Source organism: Phoca vitulina, unplaced genomic scaffold (assembly GCF_004348235.1).
Source record: "Phoca vitulina isolate PV1807 unplaced genomic scaffold, GSC_HSeal_1.0 scaffold56, whole genome shotgun sequence".
Classification (NCBI taxonomy): Eukaryota; Metazoa; Chordata; class Mammalia; order Carnivora; family Phocidae; genus Phoca; species Phoca vitulina.
In genome coordinates this window covers 4096190-4124009 of record NW_022589759.1, presented here as the reverse complement: position 1 = coordinate 4124009, position 27820 = coordinate 4096190, and the positions used below count along the sequence as shown (strand labels likewise).

Sequence of the window (27820 nt, the reverse complement as noted above, 5' to 3'; positions counted from 1 at the left end):
CTTCCATCTCATTCCTCTCCCTCCGCAGAAGTAACAACTCTGCTGAATTGGTATTGTTTACTGACTATGGTTTTCACCTTTTACTACATACATGGTTATCAGCAGATAGTAACATCATGTTTTATGTGGTTTAAATGATAAATGGTTTCATACTGAAGTTGACTCTTGAACAACGCAGGGGTTAGGAGCGCCAGCTCCAGTTCATTTGAAAATCTGTGTATAATTTTTGATTCCCCCAAAACTTAACTACTAATAGCCTACTGATGACCAGAAGCCTTACTGATAATATGAACAGTTGATTAGCACATTTTGTGTGTTAAAAGTATTACGTAGTTATTCTTAGAATAAAGTAATCTAGAGAAAAGAAAATATTAGGAAAATAATAAGGAAGAGAAAATACATTTATAGTACTGTACTGTATTTATAGAAATAAATCTGCCTGTGAAGTGGACCTGCACAGTTGAAACCCATGTTGTTCAAGGGTCAACTGTATATTCATCATTTTGAAGTTTGTTTATTTCATACTAACATATTCTTTACATTTATCTATGCTCTTATGTTTTGTTTTTTGTTCCTCAATTTTAATTGCTAAGTACTGCTGATAGAACAGCTATCGACAGCTGTCACAGCTCATTTGGCTTTTTTCCTCTCGAGGACCATTTAGGTCTTTAGTTTGTACACTGTTAAAAAATGTTGCAATAAACATATTTTACGTGCCTCTATGGGTTTCTCCAGGATATGGCCCTCGGAATGGAACTGCTCAGCCTGCAAGGAGTAAGCATCTGTAGTTTTACTGGAGACTGCTGATCTGCCTTCGAAGCGGTTTAGCAGTCTGCATCTCCATGAGCAGTGCATGAGTGTTCTCATCATCTCATTTGAAGAAAAAAATTGTTGCTTATTCTCAGTATAGGCTTACTTAAAATTTTTGTTAGTCTGATGGGTATGAATGGATTCTCATTGTTTTAATTTACAATTCCCGGGTGACAGACTTGAGAACTGTTTCATTGCATGTGCCTGCTGACGATACAGATTTCCACTTCCGTAAATTAACCCTATCTCCCCATCCACATTTTTTTATTAAGTGGCTTATCTTTTTCTTACTGCTTATATAATTAATAATCTTTGGTTTTGCATGTTACAGGTATCTTTTTCTAGCATGAGGGCTTTTAAACTTCATATATGATGCACTTTTATTTCTTTCGCTGCATAAGGGAAGTACGTTTTTAACTTTAATGCCAAATGTATTGGCTTTTTTCCTCATGGTTTGTAAATGTCTTTAAGAAATATTTCCTTTCTCTGAGGTAATAAAGACACTGGTTTTCTTCTAAAAGCTTTAAGGTTTTGTTTTCACTGTAGTGGGTATGCAGTTGGAATGGACTCTGCTGTCTGTGGGGTGGGGCTCTGACTTGTGTTCTCTCAGGGCAGGAGTGAGTGGTCCCAGTGTGCCGCTGAGCGCTGGGCCATTAGTCGCAGTGCCCTGTGGCTGTGGCCCCCTGCTTTTATCTATCGTTAGCACTTGTTTTAATGGCTGCAACTCTATAATCCATCTTCTGGGAGGGCACATACCCTCTTATACTTATTCAGAAGTATTTTGATTCTCCTTCATCCTCAACTCTTCCTTGGGAATTTATGAGCAGCATGTCAAGTTTCATGAAAAATCCTATTGAAATTTCAGTTGGAATTGTGTTAAAAGTATGGGTTAATTTATAGGAGAATTAGAATCTCTATGCTAGTTTTCCTAAACATGATTTTGGTGTATTTTTCCATTCAGGTCTTCTTTTATGTCCACTCTCTATGTGAGTAATGGTATCCGTTTTAGTTTAATAAAAGCTTACCTGGAACATTTGTTCATATTCGTATTGTAAATGTGAAAACTGTTGAAATTGCATTGAAGAGGAGAAAGGGCGGGGGGCTCGGGAGTAGGTGCGAATCAAGTAAAACCGAACTTAACTTTAATGAGACCTAACCAGCCACTTAGATCCCTTAATGTCCATGGTAGGTTTGCACGCATGTGAAGTGTTTTTGCACGGAGTTCTTTTATTTCTCAGGAGAGGAGCAGGAGAGGCTGACTCCTTAGATTTGGAGCCACAGGGCCAGCGTTGCATGTGGCCTTGGCCGGTCCTTCCTGCTTTACCTTGGCTTCTGGAACTCTAAACTCTTTCTGGAGCTGTGGAGGAAGGATTAAATGACAGCGTGTTGAAAGCGTTACTTCAGCTGCACAGACGAGAGAGAGATTTATTGGTTTCTCCTCTTTCATTTTAGGAAAAGGGAGGAAATCAAAGAAGACAAAGCTTGTATCAGGTTTTATTTTAAAAAACTAGTAAATCGAGTTCCATGCCATCTCTGTCTGTTTTGCGTTCATTGATGGTAACAGTTAGGATTTTAAGGAATATAAAGATATGAGCCAGGAAACCATGAAGCGAAATTGTATGATGTATTTCCTAAGGCAATAAAATGTTATCTGTGCATTTTAGATTCTGTAGAATAAGGCTTGAAGTTTAGTGTTTCCTGACCAAAAAAAACAAAAACAAAAAAACAACAATAGTTAATTAGGCAAAGCATAACCAGATCCCGTATTTCCCAAGCATTAGTGTTAACTGAAGTTCTACTCTATATACTCTTCTAATGGTTTGAATTTTAAATCATTTCTGTCTTCGAATCATGGTAAGATACAGAGGCACCTGCCAGGAAGAGGATAGACTGTGCTCTTTGCAGTTATGGTTTTAAAAAATGATAAAGCCCAACTTGTGTGTTTTACAAAAACTTTTCTCAAGTGTGTGCATTTGTGTGGGTTTGTAAGTGCTTGTTTGAAAGTAAGTGTCAGAATTAAACCTTGGGTTTTCCTGTGATGTGAAAGTGGAAAAGGTACCATATTTAAGTCTGAAGAAGCTGGGCTCCTTCCTCACTCTGCTACATAAGCAGGCTGGGCAGTCTTGGGCAGTTCCTCCATTGCATTGTGCTTTCTTAAATGAGAACATGGAGAATGTTTACTTACCTCACAGAAATTTGGGAAATCATTAGGGTATGGTGGAATACCTAGTGGGTAACAAATGTAGCAGATACGGGTGTTGGTGGTAAAGTTATGTCAAACTTTTTATTGCAGAAATAATGGCTCTGTCTTATCAGAATGAATTATAGCCAGAAATCTAAGTCTTGCTTATTTTGGGGTCTTCTGTATTTTTGCTTTTGAGAATGCATTGACAGATGTTGTCTATCAAAAACACATATGGTCGGTCCAGTAACCTGCAAAAGGGAAATGCAGGCAAATTAACGTGACTGGGCCAAGCTATCTTTCTCAGTATTGTAATTATTATAATTTAGGAGTCTGGAGTATCTAATAATATAATCACATGGGACACAGACTGTTTCATGGGGTGATGTGTGGCTGGATCAGTGGGTGTGAGCGTGATGTTCTCTGCCCCGAACTGCAACATGTGGCTGCGCCTTTTATCTTGCACTGAAAATGACTGCAGCCCCAACCAGCGCTCCCCTGCCCTGTGCCCCTGGCACGAACCAGAACCCCTCCCTGGTGTCCATATACTTCTTTGGCTGCTAGGAACTTGGTACAACATTTTTTCTCTACTTGGGGCTCAGAACTGATAAAGTTTGAGAAACAGCAGGTGTTAAAATGTAAAAACATTCTACCTTTCAGCTAAAGCACTGATCCTCTCAGCTGAGTTTTGGACTCTGTTTTAGTTTGCCTGTTTGAAAGCTTGCCACAGGCCGGATAGGTCAGCAGTTTGACAGAATCAGAAGAAACAACCTCAGCTGATTTCTGTGTGTGATCCTAAATGTTAGTATAAATTTGAAGGTAACATATCTTTTCTAAAGCTGTGCTGTAGTTTATAAGCCATTGTGATTTAAAGGTGAATTTCTCCAAATGGAAAAAATAGTCAGTTTATTGAATAAGCATGTTTTGAACCCCAGTCATAATCATGTCATTAGTGTTCAGAAATAAAGAAAGAATGCTCATTGTTCTTGAGACTTCCAGAACTCAACATTTGAGACAACACATGCACACTTTAATGTGTTGCTGAACACACAAGCCCAGGATAGCATGGTTCAGCTGCGGGTGCGCTGTTATTCTTGGTGGTTTGGTGTCTTCGTGGGATTTCTTTTCTTTCTTTTCTTTTCTTTTTTTTTTTTTAGGATTTTATTTATTTATTTGACAGAGAGAGACAGGAGAGAGGGAACACAAGCAGGGGGAGTGGGAGAGGGAGAAGCAGGCTTCCCGCGGAGCAGGGAGCCCCACAGGACCCCGGGATCATGACCTGAGCCAAAGGCAGATGCTTAACAACTGAGCCACCCAGGCACCCCTTTTCGTGGGATTTCAAAGGAGAGATTTAAGGTTCATGAGGGTCTTTTAGACAGTAGAACAAATAGTGGCGGTGCCAAAAAGACTTTAAAACGTTTCATTTTATTTTATGAAATATAATTGACATATAAAATCCTGTAAATTTAAGGTGTACGCCGTACTGATTTGATACGTTTCTATTGCAAGATTGCTGTTGTAGCCTTAGCTGCCATTTCATTTAGTGGTGGGAACAATTAAAGTCTGGCTTCTCAGCATGCTTGAAGTTTATAATAAGGTGTGCTGTCTGTAATCCCCGTACTGTGTATTAGAGCCCCGGGACGTGTTTATCTGCTGGTTGCAAGTGTCAGTCCTGACCCTGCGGCTCCCCCGCCCCCTTCCTGAGCCTTTGCTGGTGCCATGCACTCTTTGTTTTTTTGATTTGAGTTTTTGTGTTTTGTTTTTTGTTAGATTCCAAAGATAGGGATATCATACAGTATTTGTTTAAAATATTACCTTCATAATCAAAGGGCCTGAGTACTGACTTCACAAGATGGTAGCACTGTTTTTAGACCAAGTTGATTTGACTTTGTATCTAATATAACTAGATTTCAGTTTTTTACATTGCTCACCTTGAATTCATGTGTGAGATTTTTTTTTTTGCTTTGATTTTATAATTTAATGTTCTTTTAAGTAGCCATATAGTTAAGGAGAGAACTTTGAGCAATTCTTACAATTTCATCCTGCTGTCTGTAATAAATACACATTTACCACAGACTAGGGGGTATCTCATAAGTGACAGAGGTTTGTTGAATTAAAGGTGCCATGTGCCTATAGAGTAAAAAAGATACACACACACCCTTTTGTACCTGAACTCATCATAGCACTAATTCCCACGGTTACCTTCTTACCAGCTTAGTAACTCTGAATAAGTGTTGTAAACACGAACAGAAAATGCAGTGTTGCCGTGGGGTCTGCTGGGGTGGGGTGTCTGTTTTCAGGTCCTGTCTCTACCACTGAACCACATTTTGTGTAACTACAGCATGATTAGAAAAACAAGCACTTTTAGTGCCTCACAGTTTATGTATAGATTTCCATCACCAGGGGGCACCCTGATGTCACTGATAGAAAAAGAAAAGGTATTCTGTATCTGGGAGTTTGCTAAACTTCTTTTGTGACTGCAGGGGGACATGAACCTGATTGGTTCTCAGATGCACCTTCTTTGCTCCATGTGTCTGTGCCAGCGGTAAATGCTGGAGCACCGTGTGCGCGCGTTTGACTGATCTTTGTGCTGCAGGTGCAAGGCCCGGTGTAGCCGTTGGCCAGCACTCAGAATGGCTTCTTTTGTGTCAGCGTGATGATCCCTGGGCGCCCCCCAGTGGACAAACGTGCAGCTCTCAGGTCCTGCAAGCCTTCAGTTCGTTTTGAACTGCCCTTTGTTTCCTTAGGTTCTTACTTGTCATTCATTCCGTGGGGGAGAGAACTTCCTTACTGTGATCATTGAATCAACTTGCTAAGAGTTAATTAGAGCAATCAGCTGAGGAGGCCCTTTCCGCAGCAGTTCTCAGGCAGTGGCCGGCCTGAGAATTGCCGGGGCCCTTGAGCGTTGCACCCTGCGGGGCCCATTTGGGAACCCCGGGTGTTGCGGGGGGCACACTTGGGGAAGTGCTGTGTTAGGATGTCATTGCTTTGTTCTTTTGTTCTCTCTTTTAAGTCCGCTTACCTTATCTCTTCCATCCTGAACTTTCTCATCCCCAATGTGTCCGTTTGAAACATTTCCAGTTCTTAAATATTACAGGATGGCTAGGAAGAAGAAAAATTTGGGATATTCATAATACCTTCCTGGTTTTTACAAAGAGGTCAGATACTTGCCATTTTGCTTTCTCTCTTCCAAACAAGGAATGTGATTTCAGCCATTAATTCATTTACATAAGGCACTGTGGTAAAAAGGGAGCCGTGGTTCCCAGACTTCTCTGTGGGCTCTCTGCACTCTTCCCGGGGGCCTGGTCCTGGCCTGCCCTGCTGTGCGGACATGCAGTGCTGCGAGGGTGACATGCATGCGGTCACTAAGACCTCTGTTAGTGGCCCAGAGCAGTGGCTGTGGTCTCTGTGGGCAGTCTCTCACGTCCTACGAAACTAAGGGTTTATCGTGGCATTTTATTGTAGTTGACTTACATGTCTATTGGAATCTTTTTTATTTTTATTTTTTGCCTCATTTTTGGATCTTAATGACAGTATTTAAAACAATTCCTGTGGTATTTTTATCTTAAATGAAGGTGATTTAATTTTACTGTCTCAATGTATGTTATTTTGTTTAAAAAATGTCATGAGAAAAGTTGGATAAAGAGTTTTAATGAAAAAGAATGGGTTGGGTTCTAACATTTTGTTGAATTAAAATTTGTTTCCCACTTCCCTGTGCAGCTCCCTCCATACAGTGGAGCAGTTCTGTGCGGCACACAAGCTCCAGGCGAACTACCCGACGGTAAGCTGCTTCTCTCCTCCATCTCCCTGACGTGCTGTCGGACCATGTGTGCGGGCGGGGGCGGGGGGGGGGGCTCTTTGGAAATCATGTTTTTCTGCTGGTTCATACCTGTCGAATAAACACTCTCTTACTGCTTGAGGTTTTTGCTATAAACTATAGCATGTTTAATCTCTGAACCATTTTGATTAATGAAGTATATTCTGTGCTTCGGAGTGTCAGATGTTCAAGGTTTAGTTAAGGAAATAGTTGTTTGATCCTGTTTTTTCTTGACCATTCTCAATGGCACCCGTGTGTCTTTTGTAGCCAGTGCTTTTTGTAAAAGTTCTCCAGTGGCCTTTCTTCTGGTTGTCGAGGCTCCTGGGCCCAGAGCTGGTGATTCTCTGAGAATGTGTTCTTTGCACGGCTCAGTGACAGCTCAGATCTGTTCTGCAGTTTACATTTATGTCATAGTCTGTCACTTAATGCTCTCGGGAAGTCAGAGGACCTTTTCACTTCCCAGTCTGTTACTTTTGGTCTCTGTCACAGACATAGAGCTCATTACTGGGGACAGTGCTTACTGAGATGCAGTGATTTTGCATGGTTGAGTAATGGCGGGTTGTTTGGTTACTGCAGGTTGCCGGGGCGCAGGTCCGATCTCTGTGGCCCAATGTACGGTTTGGATCATTAAAGGCCCTTGCTGGCCTTGGAGAAGCAGATGCTAACCCTTTGCTTTGAGAGCCAGGGGCCTGGTTCCCTGTTTCATTAGCATGGTCAGACCTGTGATTGGGGTTTTCTTTATAATTTAAACATAAACCTTGAAGAACGTGTCCAGACTTCTTACGTACAGTATAATTAGAGAGCTGATAGTATCTAACATTCTTAGCAGTTTGTGGGAAACCGTGATCTGGGAGCCTGAGGGAAAGAGCAGTTCTAGGGGCACCTGGGTGGCTCGGTCAGTTAAGCATCTGCTTTCGGCTCAGGTCATGATCCTGGGGTCCTGGGATCGAGTCCCACATCGGGCTCCCTGATCAGTGGGGAAGCCTACTTCTCCCTCTCCCTTTGCCTGCCGCTCCCCCTGCTTGTGTGCTCGCACTCTCTCTCTCTGTCAAATAGATAAATAATCTTTAAAAAAAAAGAAAAAGAAAAAGAAAGAGCAGTTCTAATGGTGGCTCAGGACAAGAGTGAAATGGAGTGAGCTGGAGGGGTCCAGACGCCCTGCCTGGCTGCCCATCCTTCAGAGCAGCTGGGTTCTGAGTCTGTCGGATTTCTCTCTCCCAAGTACTTTGCACATAGTAAGCATGCTACGGATGTCTGCTCAGTGCTTTAAAATGTTTTGTTCTTTCCCCTTTCGTGTTACTCCTTTCTTTCTTGTTCGGTTCATGGCCTCACCATCCTCCCCGGGGCCCGGGCTGCAGATTGGATGCTCCTCCAGCTCCTCTCCTTCCCTTCCTCACACCGCACCACTCCTCCTAGGCTGTCCTGTCTGCTTAGTTCCTGCTTTGTGGCTCCTTCTCTCCATTGTCTCTCCTCTCAAGTCCATCTTTTAATCTGCCAAAACACAGCTGGGATCTTGCCACCTGCTCACGCTGGTAGTGACAGGCCAGCTTAAAGGCCCATTTCTCTGGGGCCTTTTCTGTTCTCTTGTGCTTCTGTGACGTTTCTTTCTTTTACAGTGCCTGTCCTGCCGTCCAGTAATGAATCTGCCTCCCTCTTTGGACAGAGTTCGGCTGTGGGTGGCAGGGATCATAATCATCCATTTCTGTGTGCTCAGCAGCTGTGCACTATAGTATCTGGAATGTTGTAGACCTTCAGTGTGTTTCTGGATGAATGATTTAGGATGGTTTGTTCTACCTCCCACCATAGGCAGCTACAGCAAGCTCTTTGCAGGGGCTCCTCATCATGGCGTGCCTTCTGTACCTCTGCTTTTTTTTAGTCTGATCCTAGAGCTGGAAATAGCCTCTATTCCCGCCCCCCCCCACCCGCCGGCAGTCCTGCCAGTTCCACTGACTTCTCTGTAGCTTCTGACTGAAATTGGTTGTTCTTTTCTGTATCTGGAAGCATTCTTTCTGTAAAGCTGTTGAGGCCTTATCTTGCCCTTCCTCTGCACTGTCAGCTTCAGTCTGAGGTGTTTTTCTACTAGTCACTGTCACTCCGTGAGGCAGGGACTTTGCCATACTAATCTTTGTGCCCTCTGTGATAATAAGCACTTTGCACACAGCTAGGTGCGCTAGGTGCTCTCTTAATTGGAGAAATCAGCTGAGGAGGCCACTTAAGCAGCAGTTCTCAGATATGGAGGGCATGACAGTCTCTGGGGGCCCCCGAGCATGCAGACTGTGGGGCCTGTCCAGCACCCTGGGCGCTGCAGGAGCACGCTTGGCAGAGTGCTGTGTTGGGATGGCATTGTTTTATTTGAGCTAGTTTTCCTTCTCCCAACAACCCACTGTCTGCGTGGCCTGAGCACGGAGGCCCCATTCACTCGATGCATCGACTGTGTTGTTTCAAGCCTGGGTTTGCAGGCTTCACCACTCCTTCAGCCCACAGACTGGGCTCCGTGCTGACTCCTCCTCTGTGCAGTGCAGTGTGCACATGTGTCCGTGAGACGTGTTGTGGATAAGAAGAGGAATTGTTCTGGGTAGGACTCTCTGCCCTTCAGTGGTACAGTCAGACCCGCTACGGGGTGAATGTTTTGGTAACAAACTTAGTATATTGAAATGGTTCCGTAATGTCCTATCACGTTCTAGAATATTCTGTGATATGATAAGAGTAAGGATTGAAATGTGGAAGGCACTGTGTCTGTTGGAAATAATTAAACTCTTGCACAGGCTGCAGGCCACAGCGCACGTCTGTTTTGATTTCACATTGCGCACTACAGTCTCCGAAGGGGAGCCTCCCCCCGTGGAGCGTTCATTTCCTCACGTGCATCCGTGTCAGTCCGTGTAGTAGCATTGCAGCCTCGAGGTGTCACGGAGTAGGCGATGCCTCAAGTCAAAGTGGACAGTTTACTCTTAGGTGTGATAATAGAGAAATTAATTTCTCTTTGGTGATTGTTTTCAAAATAAGGAAAAAAAGACCAGTGCTCAGAGGCCAAAGGATTCAAATGCTTATATTGGTGACTTTATACGAAAATGTGCTGTGAGGTATAGCCATCATTAGTATTTCTTTTTCAGGAACTTTTTGTTGTTGGGAAGGTGTTCCCCCCGCCTCCCAGGTGTGATCACAAAGCAGATGAAGAGTTAGGAGACTGGTGGCGTCCCTGTCCCCAACTAACTTGCATATAACGGGCCTCTCTTAGGGGCTGCTTGTTGAAAAACTTCCAAGGTGAAAAATATTAAGTTACTTGTAGTAGAGCACAGTCCTTGTGGTAGTATGCTTTTTTTTTTTTTTTTTTTTTTTAAATACTTGCCTTGAGAAGAAGTTGGCCTCTTGTGCTAGATTCGGAGAGATCTTCAATTATGCATTACGGATAAATGAAAAGGCATGTGTCCTTTCCTTAACTTCAGAGTTTATAACTGTTTCATCAGATATAAGATGACACTGATGCTTGACGTCTGTTGAAAGATGCAGCTGATTCTACAACTTAACCTAATTTCAGAAATGTGAGCTATGAAAAAAATGTACATTTTGGGATGGGTAGAATGTATAGATGGTCTATACTCCTGCCAGCCAGTTGACAGGAAGTATCGGAGGGTTCCAAAGAAATTTTTAAAAGTTTGCAGTCCTAATTGTCCTTTGGTATTTTTAGAAGTATTGTCACCAGCCTTGGAGTTGATCCACTATGAGTTCATTTAGGGCACATTTACGTGCATTCATGCAAGGCTGTCTGCAGACTGCAGATAAGGTTGTCAGTGGAGGAGGTCAGGAGATGGAGAATTTGAGAGCATGCCTCTGAAGAGCACTTTTATAGAGAGGATGAACTCTTGGCATAGTGCATACTTTCTGAATTACTAAATTACACTAATTAGGGAAGCCATAAATATAGCAGTGACTTTAAATCCCTAAGTTAGTCGTCATGATTTTCTTTTTAAGTTGTCCAAAATACCTATACCCTAGTCTCAGAAAGTAAGCCAATAAAGTCAGATTTCATTGAGGGGTGTTTTTAGGCAAAATATTATTTGCTTTTTATTATAATTTAATTTAAATTTCTACCTTCTGAAAGTCTCCCTAAGCTACCCTGAGAGTGGAAAATGAATACCGGTTTCTGGTTTTCATAGCTCTAACATTAAATACGGTTTTATAGTCATTACTTATTTTTGGCAAATTATTTGTCACAGAAATGAAATGGCATAGCTGTGTTAATTAGAAGACTTTAAGGTTTTAGCTTCAAAAAGAAAATAATTATTGAGACTCTTATAGTTTGTGTAGCTGTGTTCTTAACTAATGCCATATTTACTGATCATTTTCTTTCTAAACAGGACAAGAATATCAGAGAATTGAATTTGGCGTTAATGAAGTAATTGAACCCAATGACACTTTGCCGAGAACTCCCAACTACAGTATTTCAAGCACATTGAATCCTCAGGCCCCTGAATTTATTCTCAGTTGCACAACTTCCAAAAAGACCCCTGATGACCTAGATAAAGAAGTGACCTACAGCTCTGTTGACTGCCAGTACCCAGGCTCTGCTCTTGCCCTGGATGGCAGTTCGAGCGCAGAGGTGGAAGTTTTAGAAAGTGATGGTGTCGCGGGTGGTCTTGGACAAAGGGAGCGTAAAAAGAAGAAAAAACGTCCCCCAGGATATTACAGTTACTTGAAGGATGGTGGTGAGGGTGGTATTCCCACAGAAGCCCTGGTCAATGGCCATGCCAATCCAGCAGTCCCAAACAGCGTAGGCTCAGAGGATGCAGAGTTAGTGGGCGATGTGCCCCTGTCGGGGACACGCAGGACTTTTAACAGCCTTCAGGATTCCATGGACTTCGTCAGTGACGCTGTGCCTGGTGGGCCTTTCCCCGGAGCCCTCGACGGCGATGCGAGGACTGCAGGGCAGCCCGAGGGCTGCCACGGGGCTGACCTGGAACAGTCCTGCCTCCCTGCAGAGACTGGCAGGGACAGCCTGTTGAGGACAGCGGTGGCTCAGCCTTACATGGGAACTCATACTACTGAAAACCTTGGAGTTGCTAATGGACAAATACTTGAATCCTCCGGTGAGGGCTCAGCTGCCAATGGAGTCGAGTTGCACACTGTGGAAAGCACGGACTCGGACCCAGCTAAAGCCGAGAGCGCTTCCCTTGCTGCCGACGCCCCGGCCTCTGCGGCAGGCACCGCTCCTGCTAGCCAGCCTAAGTCATGGGCCAGTCTTTTTCATGATTCTAAGCCCTCTTCCTCCTTGCCCGTGGCTTCTGTGGAAACTAAGTATTCCCCTCCTGCCACATCTCCCCTGGTCTCTGAAAAGCAGATTGAAGTCAAAGAAGGGCTTGTTCCAGTTTCAGAGGATCCTGTAGCCATAAAGATTGCAGGTATAGTTCAGAAGAGTTGAAAGTGCAGGTGGGAGCAGATCTCTGCTCCTGTTGAGTAAGTTTGAGGCTGTCTGGGCTGATAAAACTGTGTGCTGGATTGTTACCCAGAGCAGTGGTAGGTGACCTGTGTGCTCATAGGGATTTCTCAAGACCGTCTATGCCTTAAATGCTTTCTGTCTAGAAGTAAAATGATACTTCCGCACAATGCGGGTGGGTTGGGGGGCTCATACCTTTATGTTAAGTGAACACTCCATGTCTATTACCAGTTCTTCTCTGTTGACAGAGTGCATTTCCACGTGCTTGCTTTTTTTTTTTTTTTTTTTTTTAAAGATTTTATTTATTTATTTGAGAGAGAGAGAGAGAATGAGACAGAGAGAGCACATGAGAGGGGGGAGGGTCAGAGGGAGAAGCAGACTCCCTGCTGAGCAGGGAGCCCGATGCGGGACTCGATCCAGGGACTCCAGGATCATGACCTGAGCCGAAGGCAGTCGCTCAACCAACTGAGCCACCCAGGCGCCCCCACGTGCTTGCTTTTTGATCCAGTAATTCTGCTCCAGCGAGGGGCTGAATGCCCTTGTCCTATCCGTGTCACAGCTGTTGTTCACCTTTGCTTTGTAATCCTTGAGTTGGACTCACTTTGCGCTGTTTCTGTTCTGTATTTCTGAGGATGTAAGAAGGCATTTGGGTTTTTTTCTTATTATTGCCTGTTTTGGATTGAGTAAATGGATTTTACTCAGTTGTAGAACACCAAGGTTAGCTGTTGACAGGAAAAGAAAAACTGCAACAATTTAAGCCAAAGTTTATGCTTTGTTTTGAGTGCTCAGGCTCAGGAGGAGGGCAGATTTCAGTAAAAACAGCTGCATAATCTGCAGTTGTTTCTGAGTTAAACTAGGAAGTCAGAAACGCAGGGACTGTGTACCTGTATACATGTCTCAGAAACCAGAGTATTTCTTCAGGTTTCCCCATACCAAGAAGTTCAGCAGCAAGCTCTTCAGATTCTTGCCTCATTAGCTGAATTAAAATAAGCTGTCTCATTTAGGCTTTATGTGAAACGTACTGATTTAACATTTGGAGCACCTGACAGCATCTGTTCCCAGGATGAGGATCAGTTCCAGTAGCAAGTTGCACAATACACACCCTTTTATGAATGGTCACAGTTCCATCAACACATCCTTTTGAATAATCTTGGTGTCTCGAGTTCTCTTGAAATGAGAAGATAATTGGTAGGCCAGTCATTTTGGGCTTTATATTTATATATTTTAAAGTTAGGTGGTTTCTTTATTATAACTTCTGGAATGTATTCATTGCAAGAGAAAGCTGTCACAGTCAGGATAAGACAGTGTAAACCTTCGTATAGATCGGTATGTTAAAAGTTTTATTTTTAAACTCTATATGAGAAATGCATTAGTGGGATGTTTTTAAAAATGTGCTTTCTAAGTTCAAAGTTATGAAAGCGTTATACTTCTGTTCCTAAAAACCTCCCATTTCTAGGAAATTTTCTCAATCTTTATTTAAAATAAGAAAAACTTCATTTTAAATGTTTTGAAACATTTTAATCCTATGACTTTAAATGTAGTTTGATACATAGTTTGCTGTGTTGTACGTTTGTTAAAATCTCACCTGCTCACATCTGCTGTTAACTTGCAGGTAACCTGCTGTGGAGGCTCTTAGCTACTTGTATGGGGGCGGGGGAGAGCATTGCTGGGCACAGTCCAAGTATTTGTGAGTTGAGGCAGGGCCTCCCCAGCAGGTTTATTTCCTTAATCCTGTGATTAGTCCAGTTAAGAAGATGTTTTACTTATCTGAGCAAAACTGTAGTTCTTTTTAAAATACTTCATTCTTTTGAGCCTTTTTACGGAGCCTTAGAAATCTGGAACGTAGCTGCTGACGGTTTTGAGTGCTGCTTCCTATAAAACCACGCAGCAGCGGCGCCGACACTAAATGACTCTTGGGATTACACACAGCTTAGGTAAAATGGTGCTGCTTGGAAGTTTTCCCCTTTGTCATATTCTCCTACGTAGAGGTTTACTTTATAAAAATGATGAACTATATTCAGTTTGTTAGAAGTAAGATCCACTACCACAAACTTCCCTTGAATGAGCATGCTTTTAAGTGTAGACTCACTTGTTTTAAACAGCACTGAACTGTGTGAGATGCTAGTTCCATTAAAAGATCTCTTGATTGATGTTGGTTATCCTAGAATTAGCATAAGCATCTAACTGGTTCTATTAAGAGAGTAATTTTTATGGTTGTTATTATATTTATTAACTATGGGGAAAAGAGGGAGGGAGCATTTCAGACATCAAGTTTACTTTTTTTTGAATTCTTAGAATAATATCAATATCCACAGTTGATTTTTTTTTTAAGCCCACATTCATTTATTTTGGATGTCCACATTTCTGCGTTCTCTGCCCTATCATTAAGTCTGTGCTTCATAAATGCCAACTAATTTTTGTATAACTACCAGTGAAATACAAAATAGGACACACCAACTGTAAACAAAGAATAAGAACACCATATAAGGCATTTTGAACGGAAATACAGCCAGCTCGTGATTACTTGTAACTGTTTATCCATTACTTTAGCGGGTTCTGCTTTTACTTTCTTGGTTTAGACTGTCACCGTTTTGCTCCACTGGCTGTTTCTTCTTAAGTGTAAACTCTGATTTAAGGAGTTGGAAGGGAAGAGCACTTGTCCTGAGGTGCTGAGTGCCTTCCCCAGCCCCGCAGGAAGTGGGAACCGACACAAGCCTGCATGGGGTTGCAGAGGGGTCCTTGTTTCAGCGAGTGGTTATTGGCATTCTGAGAGGGAGCATTTTCCACTTTTCAGTAGGAACAACTGAACCAGGAGGTGAGAACAAGAAACTTGAAAATCTTAGTAGTTTGTATTTGAAAGTGGTTGCAAAATATTAGATTTGTCCACGTTCGAGAGTAAGTGTGACGAACGCAAGTAGCACAGGGATTGCCGGCGCCCAGAGCCGGGGCAACGCATGTGACCTTGCGATGAAGCACACATGTCTTTGTGATGAACGTTTACCTTTTCCTGGGTTTTTACTAAGAAACATTTGTCATATCCCAAACCTAAATTGTATCAAATGCTTTCCAATCACAAATAGAGCTATTTTGTATTTTATGTTTTGCTTTTAAAATCTTGCATCCATGTATTTTGTTTTAAAGGAGTGGAAATAATGGTGGGCAAGGAGAAGGACTAGGTTGAAGGCCCACATAAAACGAGTTACAATTTCAGTGGAAAGAGAATGAAGTAAACTGAGGTCTTTGACAGCTCTAAAAAAATCTTTTCTGTGAGGAAATTGAAACACCTAGTCATACCATTTATTACGAGTTTTAGTCAAAACCTATTTAATATATGATTTTGCACGGTTTTATATCTTAAGATTTGTTCCTAGAGAGCAACAAAATCATTACAAGTTGGATCTGCTCAGAAAAATGAATTCCTGTGTCCATATTTATTTTAAATGTAAACAAATACATACCTTGTGATTGATCATCTTTGGTGGCTTATATTTATACTTAACGTCTTCTTTGGTAAATGTTTTCTTAAATATTTTTCATTTCCTTTTCAAATTGTCCAAAATAGCAAAAGTAGTGATAATGTAGCATACCCTAAGCTGAAAAGGTATAGGACCTGTTTGTAGGAATCCATGCCTGTGGGTGGAGAGTTCAGTCCCTATCTGATTCAGTGTGTATATATTCTTGCTGGTATTTATGATGTCTCTGTCTTCTAGAACTGAATTGAGGCCCCTCCACTTATAAAGCATACGTTGATTTATAGCCAATAGACAGCGGTACTTATTGGTTACTTTGCTGTCCTCCACCTGATTAGGTAACCAAGCTAGCTAGCACGTGTTCTTCCCAAGTGATGTAACGAGGAAAACAGAAACACTTGCAGGGTGTTCTGGGTAGTTGAGGAAGGGGACAGAAAAGCAGGTCAGCAGCATCAGAATGTTGACTACAGGCCACTTACTTGGCCTTAAGAATCAAGGAGAGTTCTTACCTTGTATTTTCATAGAACTTAAATGGTAATGTGACCTCTACATCCAATTTTAGGAAAACAAAATTTGATGCGTAAAGTACGTGTAAAAATAATCCTGCCTTATATTGACTTAAAAGTTCACAGTGCAAGTGTTGCCACTGAGTTTGTAAATCATTTCATGGGAATGATTTGTGGCAACATACGTGAGCTACTGTGTATGTCTTGAACTATGAGAAAGGCTGTTTAACCACTCAAGGTCTTCTGTCCGTCGGCAGATTTCATAAGAAAGTTGAATTTTAATCCAGCCATCTAATGTTTAAACTGTTACAGAAGTGAAGACACCAGTTTCAGTTTTGTACCTTTCATGTGCTATGGAGTCGTTCTGGCCTTCTGTGCCACTCTGGTTATACTGTTTTGGGCAGCCCCACCAGCCCTGTGAGAGGGTGGGTTCAGGAGGCCGTCCTCCCTGAGGTTGCCGTCTCAGTGGATCTAAGTAGGAAGTTACGTGGACAGTAATGAATTGGAAAGGCCTCTGGAGAAGTTTGTTATTACAGTCAACCTCTGATTTTTTGTCCCAGAAGAAGGTGAGATAGAGAACCAGCAGTGATTACTTCGCAGCACCCGTCAGTCTTCGAGCCTCAAGCTCAGGAAGTGCCCTGCCTTCTGTCCTTTGGCAGCGCCCTGCCTGGCCTTGATGCTTTTGACCTCAGTAATTACAGTGCTTGTTGGACTTCAGGATAGGAATACAATAGTAAATGGAACTGGAGCCAAGAGTTACACCAAAACATTAAAAGCAGTTATCCTACTGGCTTGTCTGCAAGTCCAGAGTAATTGACTTGAATTACAGCAGTAGGATTCGGTAATAATGACAGGTGACTGTGGACAAGAATAAGGATTATCAGTACATGCGCGTGCGCGCGTGTGTGTTTCACTAGGCGGGAGAAGAGGAGGGAGTACACTGACATACTTTGTCAAACGTTGGTGTCTGGCTCAGTTTATGGTTACTGAAATTCTTGAGGGGGAAAGGCCCAATATACGCTATGTTACAAAACCAAAACTTGACATTGTTTCGGTATTTGTTTCTTAAGAGAAAATCCTAGACAAGGTGTTTTTTACAAGCTTTTATGTCTTTTGAAATAGAACTATATATATTCACAAAATGTTCAACACTTAATTTTAAGTAATTTAACTTATTAGAGTACTGAAAACGGTTGGTTCACTTAAAGTTTCCCATAAGTTTTCTTTCTCTTTCTTTTCCCATCTACATCGGTTTTTTCCCCTAGATTGATTGATTGATTGATTTTTAAAGATTTTATTTATTTGACAGAGACACAGCGAGAGAGGGAACTCCACAAGCAGGGGGAGTGGGAGAGGGAGAAGCAGGCTTTCTGCTGAGCAGGGAGCCCGATGCGGGGCTTGATCCCAGGAACCTGAGATCATGACCTGAGCCGAAGGCAGATGCTTAACGACTGAGCCACCCAGGCGCCCCTGATTTATTTATTGTTGGGGGGGGAGCCCGTGAGAGTGAGTGGCGGGGAGGGGCAGAGGGAGCAGGGGAGAAATCCTCAAGCTGACTCCACCCTGAGTGCGGAGCCTGACGTGGGGTTCAATATGGGGCTCGATCCCAGGACCCTGAGATCATGACCTGAGCTGAAAATCAAGAGCTGGATGCTTAACCAACTGAGCCACCCTCGTGCCCCAGTTCTTCATTTTCTAATAAGGATTATCAGTGCCAGTGATGAGCTGGCCGTCCTGCTAGGTGTTCTACACACCTATTACATTATTTCATGTCTTCACTGCAGCCGGGCATGGTGTGGTTTGCTGGCTCTGTTGTAAGGGAGGAGAGAGGTCTTCCGTTCCAGGTTGCAAAATGAAGTGGCAGAGCCAGTCTTTGAACTCTGGTTGTCTGGTTTGTCTTCCTGGGCTCTTGTCTCCTTCATGGGGTACCTGGAGGCTTTGTGAACAATGTGATAGAATGACTTTCAAAGTCCACTGGGTCATTTCTAATAAGCTCGAATGGAGTCATTTACCATAACCAACAACTTTAGTCTCCAGATGTTTAATGCACCCCCCGCACTCTTAATAAGTACTTTGTGTAGGCCACCCACTATCTCGGTCAGTGAGTAATAATTGGCCTTGTCATGAGTGTCGTCTAAAGAATAAGATAGGGCAGGCACAGATGTCTGCTCTTAGTAGCAGAAAGAGCAGTAATCTTTGCAGAGGGCTTTGGGGTCCAGGGGCCAGTAGGAGATCTGCTGGAACCTTGGGACGGCAGGATGAGGCTGGGACAAAGAAGGCCTGGAAGTTCTGTTACCTGGCCAGGGAGGACTCAGCAGAGCATGAGCAGTGTGAGGGAGTTGTCTGGAAGGAGCTGCGCACCTCTGGTACAAGGTGGAGTGCATGGTGCCTGCTGCCGGGGAGGAAGGCCGCGTCCAGCTCTAGGTGCCTTCAGGGAAGGCTGCTTCCATTCTGCTCCGTCCGTCCTACTTTGAGAGTGGTGTTTAGGCTAGCTGGAAGACACTCCCGACAGTGGTACTCTGTTGTAGCTTATGTAAGACTTGCCCGTGTAGAGAAGGTTTTTCTAGAATAGCAGCATTATGATTAAGGAAAATCTAGATTGTTCAGTGTTTCTTCTCTGCATGTTCTGAGTCTTTAAAGATATTAATCTACAAACTTATGACTATTACACCAGAGGCTCTTTTTTAAAAGATTTATTTTAGAGCGAGAGCACTGAGTGAGTGAGTGAACAGGGGGAGGACCAGAGGGAGAAAGAAAATCTCAAGCAGACTCCTCACTGAGCGCAGAGAGCCCAAAGCGGGGTTCGATCCCCAGGACCCCGAGATCACGACCAGAAGTGAAATCAAGAGTTGGCCGCTCAACCGACTGAGCCGCCAGGCGTCCCTGTACCAGAGGCTCTTTTGTTTATTTATTTTATTTTATTTTAAAAATATTTATTTATTTATTTGAGAGAGAGTGAGAGAGCATGAGAGGGGGGAGGGTCAGAGGGAGAAGCAGACTCCGTTCTGAGTGGGGAGTCCGCTGCAGGACTCAATCCTGGGACTCCAGAATCATGACCTGAGCCAAAGGCAGACGCTTAACTGACCCACCAGGCACCCCTGTACCAGAGGCTCTTTTAAAGAATGTTAAAGACTTGAAGCTAGTTCAGTACATTCTCTGATAAATGTCCTGAGTGTCATTTTGCTCCACATTATGTGTCTGACTTTTGACCTTGTTCATTTTGTGGATAGATGGCTATTTGGAATGTTTTGCTACTTGCAGTTATTGAGCAAACCACTAGGTGATGCTCAGAGACTTGAGTTTAAGATTGTAGAAGCCAAACAGTGAAACTGCTTTTTTCCTGCCTGTTTCTTAAAATAAGTGAACCCAAAACAATGGCCAGGAGCTGGTATTGCTTCAAGGGAAGGGTTGATGTAGAAACTAAAGGTTTCTGTCCAACCAGTACACGCTGCTTCCCAGATAAATGATGGAAAGAAGTCAGCTACTGGTTAGTTTTAAATGGGATATATTCTCTGATTGCATAGGCCTGAGGGTTTCACCCTGCAGGTGTGCACGTCATTGTGGGCATGTAGCTCAGGAACAAACCTAAGAGGAGATGCGTTTTCCTGTGGAGCTTAGGGCAGTTAGTTCTTCCTATTTTTGCACCTCTTTCCCTCTTGAGAGTGGAGTTGGCCTTGTCATAAGTTATTTTTTTTATTATTTCATAAGATACTAATTCAAAGTACTTTTGACCAGCTATAAACATGTATTTGAATCTGTTGAGACAGTTAACATGGGAGGGAAGTTTCAGACCTTATATTTCAGTTCCTGGTTATTTTCTTTCCATTTTCCTTCAGTGTCTGTACTAAACAGGGATTACTGTCCCTAAACTACCCCCTCCCCACGTTTTTGCCCCTACCCCTACCCTAGAAGCTGTTGCTCTTTCCCTATCATCAGAAGAAATTGAGGTTGCTGTTTCCTGTCTTCCCCACCATAAACTGTGGTGAGTCTGCCCTTCCCGGCTCCCTCCCTCCCACAGTCCTGGGAGCCTCTTCGTGACCCCATCCTGTCTCACTCGGGCCTGCTTCCGGCGGCTCCACTCTGCGCTTCCCTCTTTGGAGCCCTAGAACCTGCTTCCACCTCCACTACGAATTCAAACTGCCTTGTCCTTCTAGATGGTACAGGTTCTTTTTGGCCTGTCCCTTAGACATGGCTGGTACTTAGGACTCCACTCCTGACACATCACTCCTCTTGACGTATGTGTCGTCAGGATGTACAGTGCCAGCCCCAAGCTTTGTGTGTGTGTGTGTGTGTGTGTGTGTGTGTGTGTGTGTGTGTAGATCTGTTACTTGCTGCTCTGTGGGTGTAAGTACACTGTTGACTGGTGTAATCTGGGTACCTCTTATCAGCACCTCTGAAACTAAACTTGTGATCTCATCACTGTACAAAACAAAAAGAAGCCTACTCTTCCGGGTGGAAGGCACCATCACCCCAGCCAGGGCCCTTGTGGTGTCAGCTGCTGTTTGCTGTCATTGGCCCCTGGCCGCCTCACGGTTTCTCCAGTCTGCGGATTGGGCTGAGCATCCCCTCCACGGATCCTCCTTCAGCTTAGCCTGCACTGGGTTTTCCCTTCTTCACGGGCCACAAGCTCTCCTGCCGCAGGGCCGCTTTTTAGTCACCTCTGTGCTTCCAGGACCCGGTGCCCAGGCCGGGCTCGGCGAATGATAGCAGGTCATTTAACAAGAGGTCCTTGTGGTAGGAGGGCAGTTGATTTTGAGTCTTATGGTTATGTAAAAACTTAATATGACTGTAGATATAAAAGTGCTATGGCAAAGATTCACAGGGCCATGCTAGAGTATTCATTTGGGATTGATGCTTATTTGAAAATGCACAGATTTTTTTTACGGAGTAATTATATTAAATAATTGCCGGTCTTTGGCACACACTGGAGAGTGTGGACTGTCGTGGCAACACGCGTCAGAGACAAGTGGACAGCTCCGTTGTAAGTGGGAGGTCCCAAGCCCGCGAGGCAAGTTAGTACGGAAACCTTTGAGTGGAGGGGTTGTAGAGCGGAGCCCGTTACCTTGTGAGAGGGAGTGCAGACCTGGGCCCCCGTGTCTGCTCAGGTACACAGCCTTTACCGGTTCCCTAAGCCTCTGGACCTCTGTGTTCTCACCTGTAAAGCGAGGAGGATAACTGTGTCTCCTTGATAGCGTCGTGAGGATGATTATGAACAGTGTGGATGAGGCCCCCGGCGCAGTGTTCACCACATGCCTGGTCCTGTCTGTGCTGGGGGCTCTCACTGGAGCTTGTAGTTGAGTTCTAACTGATGTGGTCCTCACTGAAGCCCGGTACTGTGCCCCATGGTAGGAGAGAGATGAGAAGAGCTTTATAAGCCCAGACTAATTGAATAGATCCCATTGGGTTTTTTTGAGCCTGTAATGCTTTACTTTTTATAAATGGGGAAATTATTCTCTGTGCTTCCTCAGTTAGAGGAAAGAGGGCATTTACTCTCAGAGGAGGGAGGGAGGGAGGGTGTGTATGTGCGTGCATGCAGACATTAGAATTCTGCAAATTAACTTCTGCTAATGCTTAAGTCTGAGACCTCCCAGTCCAACTGTGTTTTGGAATGGAAAGGCTACTTTTGTTGGAGTGATGCCTTGGATGGATGCTGGCATCCCATGTACACGTACTTACTTTTCCTTTTCTGGTACACAGTTTAAAAGTAAACGGAGGCAGTGTGGAATGGCCACAGAAAATGGATTTTAGGCCCTGGCTGCACTACATAGCTCCTGAGTGATCACAGGCAAGCTAGTTAACGTTTCAGGGACTCCCGTTTCCTTACTGGGGAAAGGGGGATAGTGGTGGTTCTCCTGGATTACTAAGGATTAAGTGCAGCCAGTTACCAAGCGTAAGTTGTAAAGCACTTGTTGAGTGTAGAAGGTGTCCATAACTTGTAGCTGTCACTGGTACAAGATTCATAATGGGACATGGGGAGACTTTGTCTTGTTTTAAAGCATTTCTGAAAAAAATATTTAAAGCATTTAATTAAAGTATTAAAGCATTATGTGAACATGGCATTCACATCTGTCTGAAGGCTGTAGAAAAGAGGGATGTCAGAGGACGAATCTGAGGATAAGTGTGTTTCTAAATGGAGTAAGGGCATTCCGGCATCCAAAACATTCCATAAATTGGAATTCTATTCAAAAATACAATTTATTTAGTATGAGACAGTTGTCCCGAAAAGGAGTATTGTCCTTCACTGAACAGTGGTTGATCGCCCGCTGTGGTGCGTTGGGTGCCCTAGTAGGTGCTGGGGGTTCCCACCGGCTGAGGCTCGGGTTCTGCCCGTGGACTCCTCCGTAACTGGTGTCTGAGGGTCTGCACTGTTAGCAAGGCCCGCCTTGCCCTCATCGTGCCCGGGAGAAGCCTGTGTCTCTTAGATCTCTGTCACCTCTGTTAGCCATGTATCTCAGCCTTTTCTGCTGCTTGTTAAAATAGTTGTTGTGTTCCCCAGTTACATTCCCACAGAAAGATAAATAAATGTTGGTGTTTATTGGGGGGGGGGGAGATACTTTTTAAAATTTTTAATCCTTAAGTATCGTACGTGGTGTTGGATAGCACGCAGCTTCCACACAGTGTGCCTCCTCTTTGGATATGTGGTCTCTCGAAGGGGTTTTTATCACTCCGCCAGAGTATAAGAATTTACTTCCATGTTATTCACTAGATGTCATTAACTTCTTTAAATATGCTTCTTCACTCTTTCAGAGTTACTGGAGAATGTAACCCTAATACATAAACCAGTGTCATTGCAACCCCGTGGGCTGATCAATAAAGGAAACTGGTGCTACATTAACGCTGTATCCTTCTCAAGTGCTGTCCCCAAGGCCGGCTGGCTGCACTTCTCTCTTCCTCCTGTGCCTTTGACTTCGTGCAGCTGCAGAGGGGCCTCTCCCCTAAAGTTTGAGTCCAAGAACTTGGTTCCTTGCTTAGTCTGCCTACCTTGCTTATAAACAGATTTAATTCCTGACCGCAAAAAAAGATGATTGTTGACTGGTGAGTGACAGAATCAGGCGACTTTTATTTTCATTAGCCTGGCCCTGATGAATGGGGCAGCGTGTCCACTTACAATTGGAAATGTTGTTTTAATTGATTTATCTAGGTCGAATCAAGTTTTTGTACGTAAATGCTGATTGCAGAGTAAACCCTTATGTGGAAATCACAGGGCAGTTATCCTCATGGTTATTTGGTTTATTCCTTTTTATGTTTACATATGTAAGTCTTTCAGTGTCATTGGCTTACTTAGTTTTATATGCTTTGGGTTTACTGTACCTTTCAGAAATTTGGAGTGTCTGTTTCATTTCCTTTACACTTCCTTACTGCCAATACTTAGACACTGCAAGCACTGGTTGCTTGCCCTCCGATGTATCACCTGATGAAGTTCATTCCTCTCTATTCAAAAGTGCAAAGGCCTTGTACGTCGACACCCATGATAGATAGCTTGTAAGTAAGGTGCTTACAAATGTGTTACGGGGCTGGGTGTTTTCGCCTCTGATAATTTGAATTCAAATGGTTTAGCAAGGTTCTTAATTTCTTGCAAATGAGTCCTATAATTTTATTTTTTTTAAATGTACTGTTGATGTTTTTATGTGGAAGTTAACCAGAAATGGAATCGCAGCATTGTTTGTGTTCTTTAGATTCAGTTATAAGTGTAGTGTTTACTAGTGTGTGTATGTTACATAAAATGTACCAAAACCTTACAGAGAAAAGGTTGAAGAACTCACTAGCTGTTATAGCATTGGTTACTTAAAATTTGCCATCTTCATGCTAAAATATTCTACTTAGCCATCGAGGCTCTTTAGTAAAAGTGTGTCTTTTTTAAAGAAATGTACTGAACTGTTGTCTCCCCCGTGTTTAGTGTTCGGCTCATGAACGAGTTTACCAACATGCCGGTACCCCCGAAACCCAGACAAGGTGAGTGAGAACGAGGTCTTCCGGTGCCCGTTACGTGTGGACTGTGAGGAGCGCAGATGACTGAATGTCCTAAGTTCGGTCTTGTTGGAAAGAAAATGTCTTTAAAATAAGAGATGTTACACCTGTGCTCTTCTCAGCACTGCGTGCGGTGGAGGGCAGTTCTGGTTATGCTGCTTTTCATCATTTTGACTTGGTTTTCATCATGAAAATCTGTGTCCTGTTTCCACTGCAGCTCTTGGGGATAAAATCGTGAGAGATATCCGCCCGGGAGCTGCTTTCGAACCTACGTATATTTACAGACTTCTGACAGTCATCAAGTCGAGCCTGTCTGAAAAGGTCTGGCATTGCTCTCATGTAGCCCCTAGAAAGGCGGCCTCTTGCTTCAGTTTGTGCCGCGCTGTTGCCTGTTCAGTGCTCGTTCTGCACTGTCCGTGCTCGTTCTGCACTGTCCGTGCTGGGGTTGGGTGGGTCCTCGGTAAATCTGGGCCTGTTCATGGAGTCAGTTGCTTGAATGAATATTAAAAATATCAGGGCCAGCTCATGCGTCATTTACTGTGCACCAAGTACTCTTGGAAGTTCTTTCCATATGTTAGCTCACTTAACCCTGTGAGTAAAGTATGGTTGTCTCCTTGTTACATTTGAGGAAAGTGAGATCCTTGTCCAAGGTCACACAGCTCCTAAGTACAGAGCCTGGCGTTACAGTCAGCTCCTTAAGCACTGCGCTGCCTCTGAGAGCTTGGTCATTGGGCCTGGAATCGTGGCAGCCTTCAGGAGAGCTAGGGCTTCATCATACTCACACGTTTCTAGTAGCTCCTTGCCTCTTTCATCTACATCTGTGGTCATACACTTTGCTCCTGAAGGCATGGGACCGAGGGCCAAGGAGGTCTGCGTAGAGATTGTGATGAGTCAGTATAAGCATTTGAAATGATGTCTAGGGAAATTATTCAGAGAGAAAAATCATCAAAACAATTGCGTTAAAGCTGAGTAAAGCAATACTGAAGCTCCTTGTTCTGAGGAAGGGTGAATGGCCAGGACAGTGCAGCGGGGTACCACCGGGGATGCTTTACTGCTCCTGTCGTAGCTGTTGGTGCTTAGCTCGAAATTTACGTTTCCCAGGTAGTGAGAAAGGTACAGAATGTTAGCAATGCAGAAATGGATTAAACTGTGCCCTCTGCCCTCAAAGACCTCACCTGTCCAATAGGGGAATTAGATCTATCATCCAAGAAAACAGACCCACAAGAGAAGTACTAAAATAGATGCAGACACCGATGCTTTAGAAGCCAGAGGAGGGCCGTCCAGCTCAGGTGGAGGCGGAGGTAAAGCAGTGAATTTTAGGGGGCATCCTGTGGTCAAGCCCCACCGAGATCCTGCTCCGAAGTTACGTTCATGGAGAGAGGTGTCTTTCAGAGTTACATGAATATTGGCTCTGTTGGGTCCCCCACACCACCCTCCGATTTAGTGCTTCGATGGAAGGACTCACAGGACTCAGAAGCTGTTGTTCTCACAGGATTTAGCGCAGGGACACTAAAGCAAGATCAGATGTCCATGGGAAACCTTGAAACTCCTCTCCCGGTGCAGCAAGAGAATGCACTTAATTTCTCAGCATCAGTGTGTGACAGCACATGTGAAAATGTCTGCTGTGGAAGCACATGGGAGACTCCCAGGGGTTTTACCAAGGGCTGGTCACGTAGGCATCCTCTGCCCAGCGCAAACCAAAATTCCATACTTGCAGAGGGAAAACAGGTGTGCACCATAAACCACACTGTGCCATTTCGGCATAGTCCCTTTTCACTTCTTGGAATGGGGGGGGGGGGGATCCCTCCCCAAATCCAACTTCCCAGATGCCAACCAGGGACCAGCCCAGCAAGCAGGCCTTTCCGAGAACCGTAGCCTCGTGCCTGCTGGGTCAACTCTTTCTGTTTCTTGAGCTAGCCAGTTTCTGCCCTTTTCCAACACACGCGGGGCGTACTCAACTCTGAACATCTGCTGTCTGTTTAGAGCTTTAGTTCTAGGTGGAACAAACAAATATACCTGGAGACCGCAAGAAGACGACTTTGAAAATCCTTGGAACATGTGGTTATTCTCCAAAGAATGAAATGGGAACTAATCCCAAGATTATAAGACAAATATGTGACTGTTGCATGACTCATCTATAAATGATTTTGTTGGTGTGTGTGTGTGTGTGTGTGTGTATACAACTGTTAGTTAAATCTTTGAATCAATAGAGCTTTTCACGTATAATTTGGGTCCTTTCCCCTATAGTTGCCCATCATCAAAAATAGAAGGAGACACACAGGGCTGCTATTCACAACTCCTAGTGTGACCGTTAGCCCCTGGGGTTGTGCAGTGAGGTGGCCCTAGACCTCTAGTTCCTGTTCTTCTATTTCATATCAACAAGAGAGCAACTGTTAAATAACTTTTTTTTATCAGATAGGTAATGTATATTTATTGTAGAAAATTTCAAAAATACAAAAAAAACCCCAATAAAAATCCCTACTCATTCTGTACTCAGACATAAAGGTGTACTTGTCCCCCCCCCCCCGCCCCCATCCTCATTCCTCTCAGCCTACCCATTTCAGTGGTCCAAAGGAGAGCTCATATGATTTTGGGAAACACTTTACATTAAATCTTGTTGAAAATTTAAGAGGAGACCTAGTCTGAATATGCAGGTATAATATTCCCTGCAGTCCTTGCATGGTGATCAGTTAAAATTAACGTGCTCACATCTGGCCTTTTCAGGGTCGACAAGAAGATGCTGAGGAGTACTTAGGCTTCATTCTAAATGGACTTCATGAGGAAATGCTGAACCTAAAGAAACTCCTGTCACCAAATAATGAAAGTAGGTTGTGGTCTATTTGCCACAAAACTGTGTGAGGACCTTTCTTTAAGAATTCCTTTTGGGGGGCGCCTGGGTGGCTCAGTTGTTGGATGTCTGCCTTCGGCTCAGGTCATGGTCCCAGGCTCCTGGGATCAGGCTCCCTGCTCGGCGGGAGGCCTGCTTCTCCCTCTCCCACTGCCCCTGCTGGTGTTCTCTCTCTCTCGCTGTGTCTGTCTCTGTCAAATAAATAAAATCTTTCAAAAAAAAAAAAACTTCCTTTTGAACAGATGTCACCTGCTCATGTAGTAGTTACTTTCCCCCTACCCCGGCCATTGACGCTTTGAGTCACCTTCTCACTAGGGCGAGTCTGGTATCTTTACATTGCTTACTTTATAGGCCACTGTGAATGTTCTGCTTGGATAAATTAAAATATATCCAGAACCTTTGCTTTTTTCCCTTCAGCTCTTAATTAGGAAAATGATGAAACATCCAGAAAAGCTGGGAGAATAGTTGGTGAATACCTGTATGAGCGCTGGATTCTGCGTCTGCTAACATGTCGTGCTTTGTCTGTCTCTCTGTCCCCACACACAGTTTCCTGAGTGACACAAATTAAGTTGCAGATACCAGTTTGCCCCTAAATGCCAAAGCATGCATTTCCTGAGGATGAGGATGCTGTCCCGCATGACCAAAGCCCCTTACCGAATTAGGAAAACTGGCTTTGATTACACAGTAACGCCTACTTTCCAGTGCACCTTCAGATTTCTCAGTTCTAAGCACACTGTCTGGTGGTTCATGCAACCAGGGGTCCAGCGGATGTACGTGCTGCGTCTGTT

At 43.8% G+C, this 27820-nt stretch overlaps 1 protein-coding gene across 1 annotated transcript in view; it reads left to right on the top strand.

The window, feature by feature from the left end:
- USP10 (ubiquitin specific peptidase 10) overlaps nucleotides 1-27820 on the top strand; it is a 75372-nt gene that overhangs the window by 35234 nt on the left and 12318 nt on the right. The window contains exons 3-9 of the mRNA XM_032389746.1: nucleotides 6713-6773; nucleotides 11165-12205; nucleotides 22964-23055; nucleotides 23589-23698; nucleotides 24114-24169; nucleotides 24402-24505; nucleotides 26909-27008. Coding sequence (XP_032245637.1) covers nucleotides 6713-6773; nucleotides 11165-12205; nucleotides 22964-23055; nucleotides 23589-23698; nucleotides 24114-24169; nucleotides 24402-24505; nucleotides 26909-27008 — 1564 coding nt within the window. The remainder of the gene's footprint in view (nucleotides 1-6712; nucleotides 6774-11164; nucleotides 12206-22963; nucleotides 23056-23588; nucleotides 23699-24113; nucleotides 24170-24401; nucleotides 24506-26908; nucleotides 27009-27820) is intronic.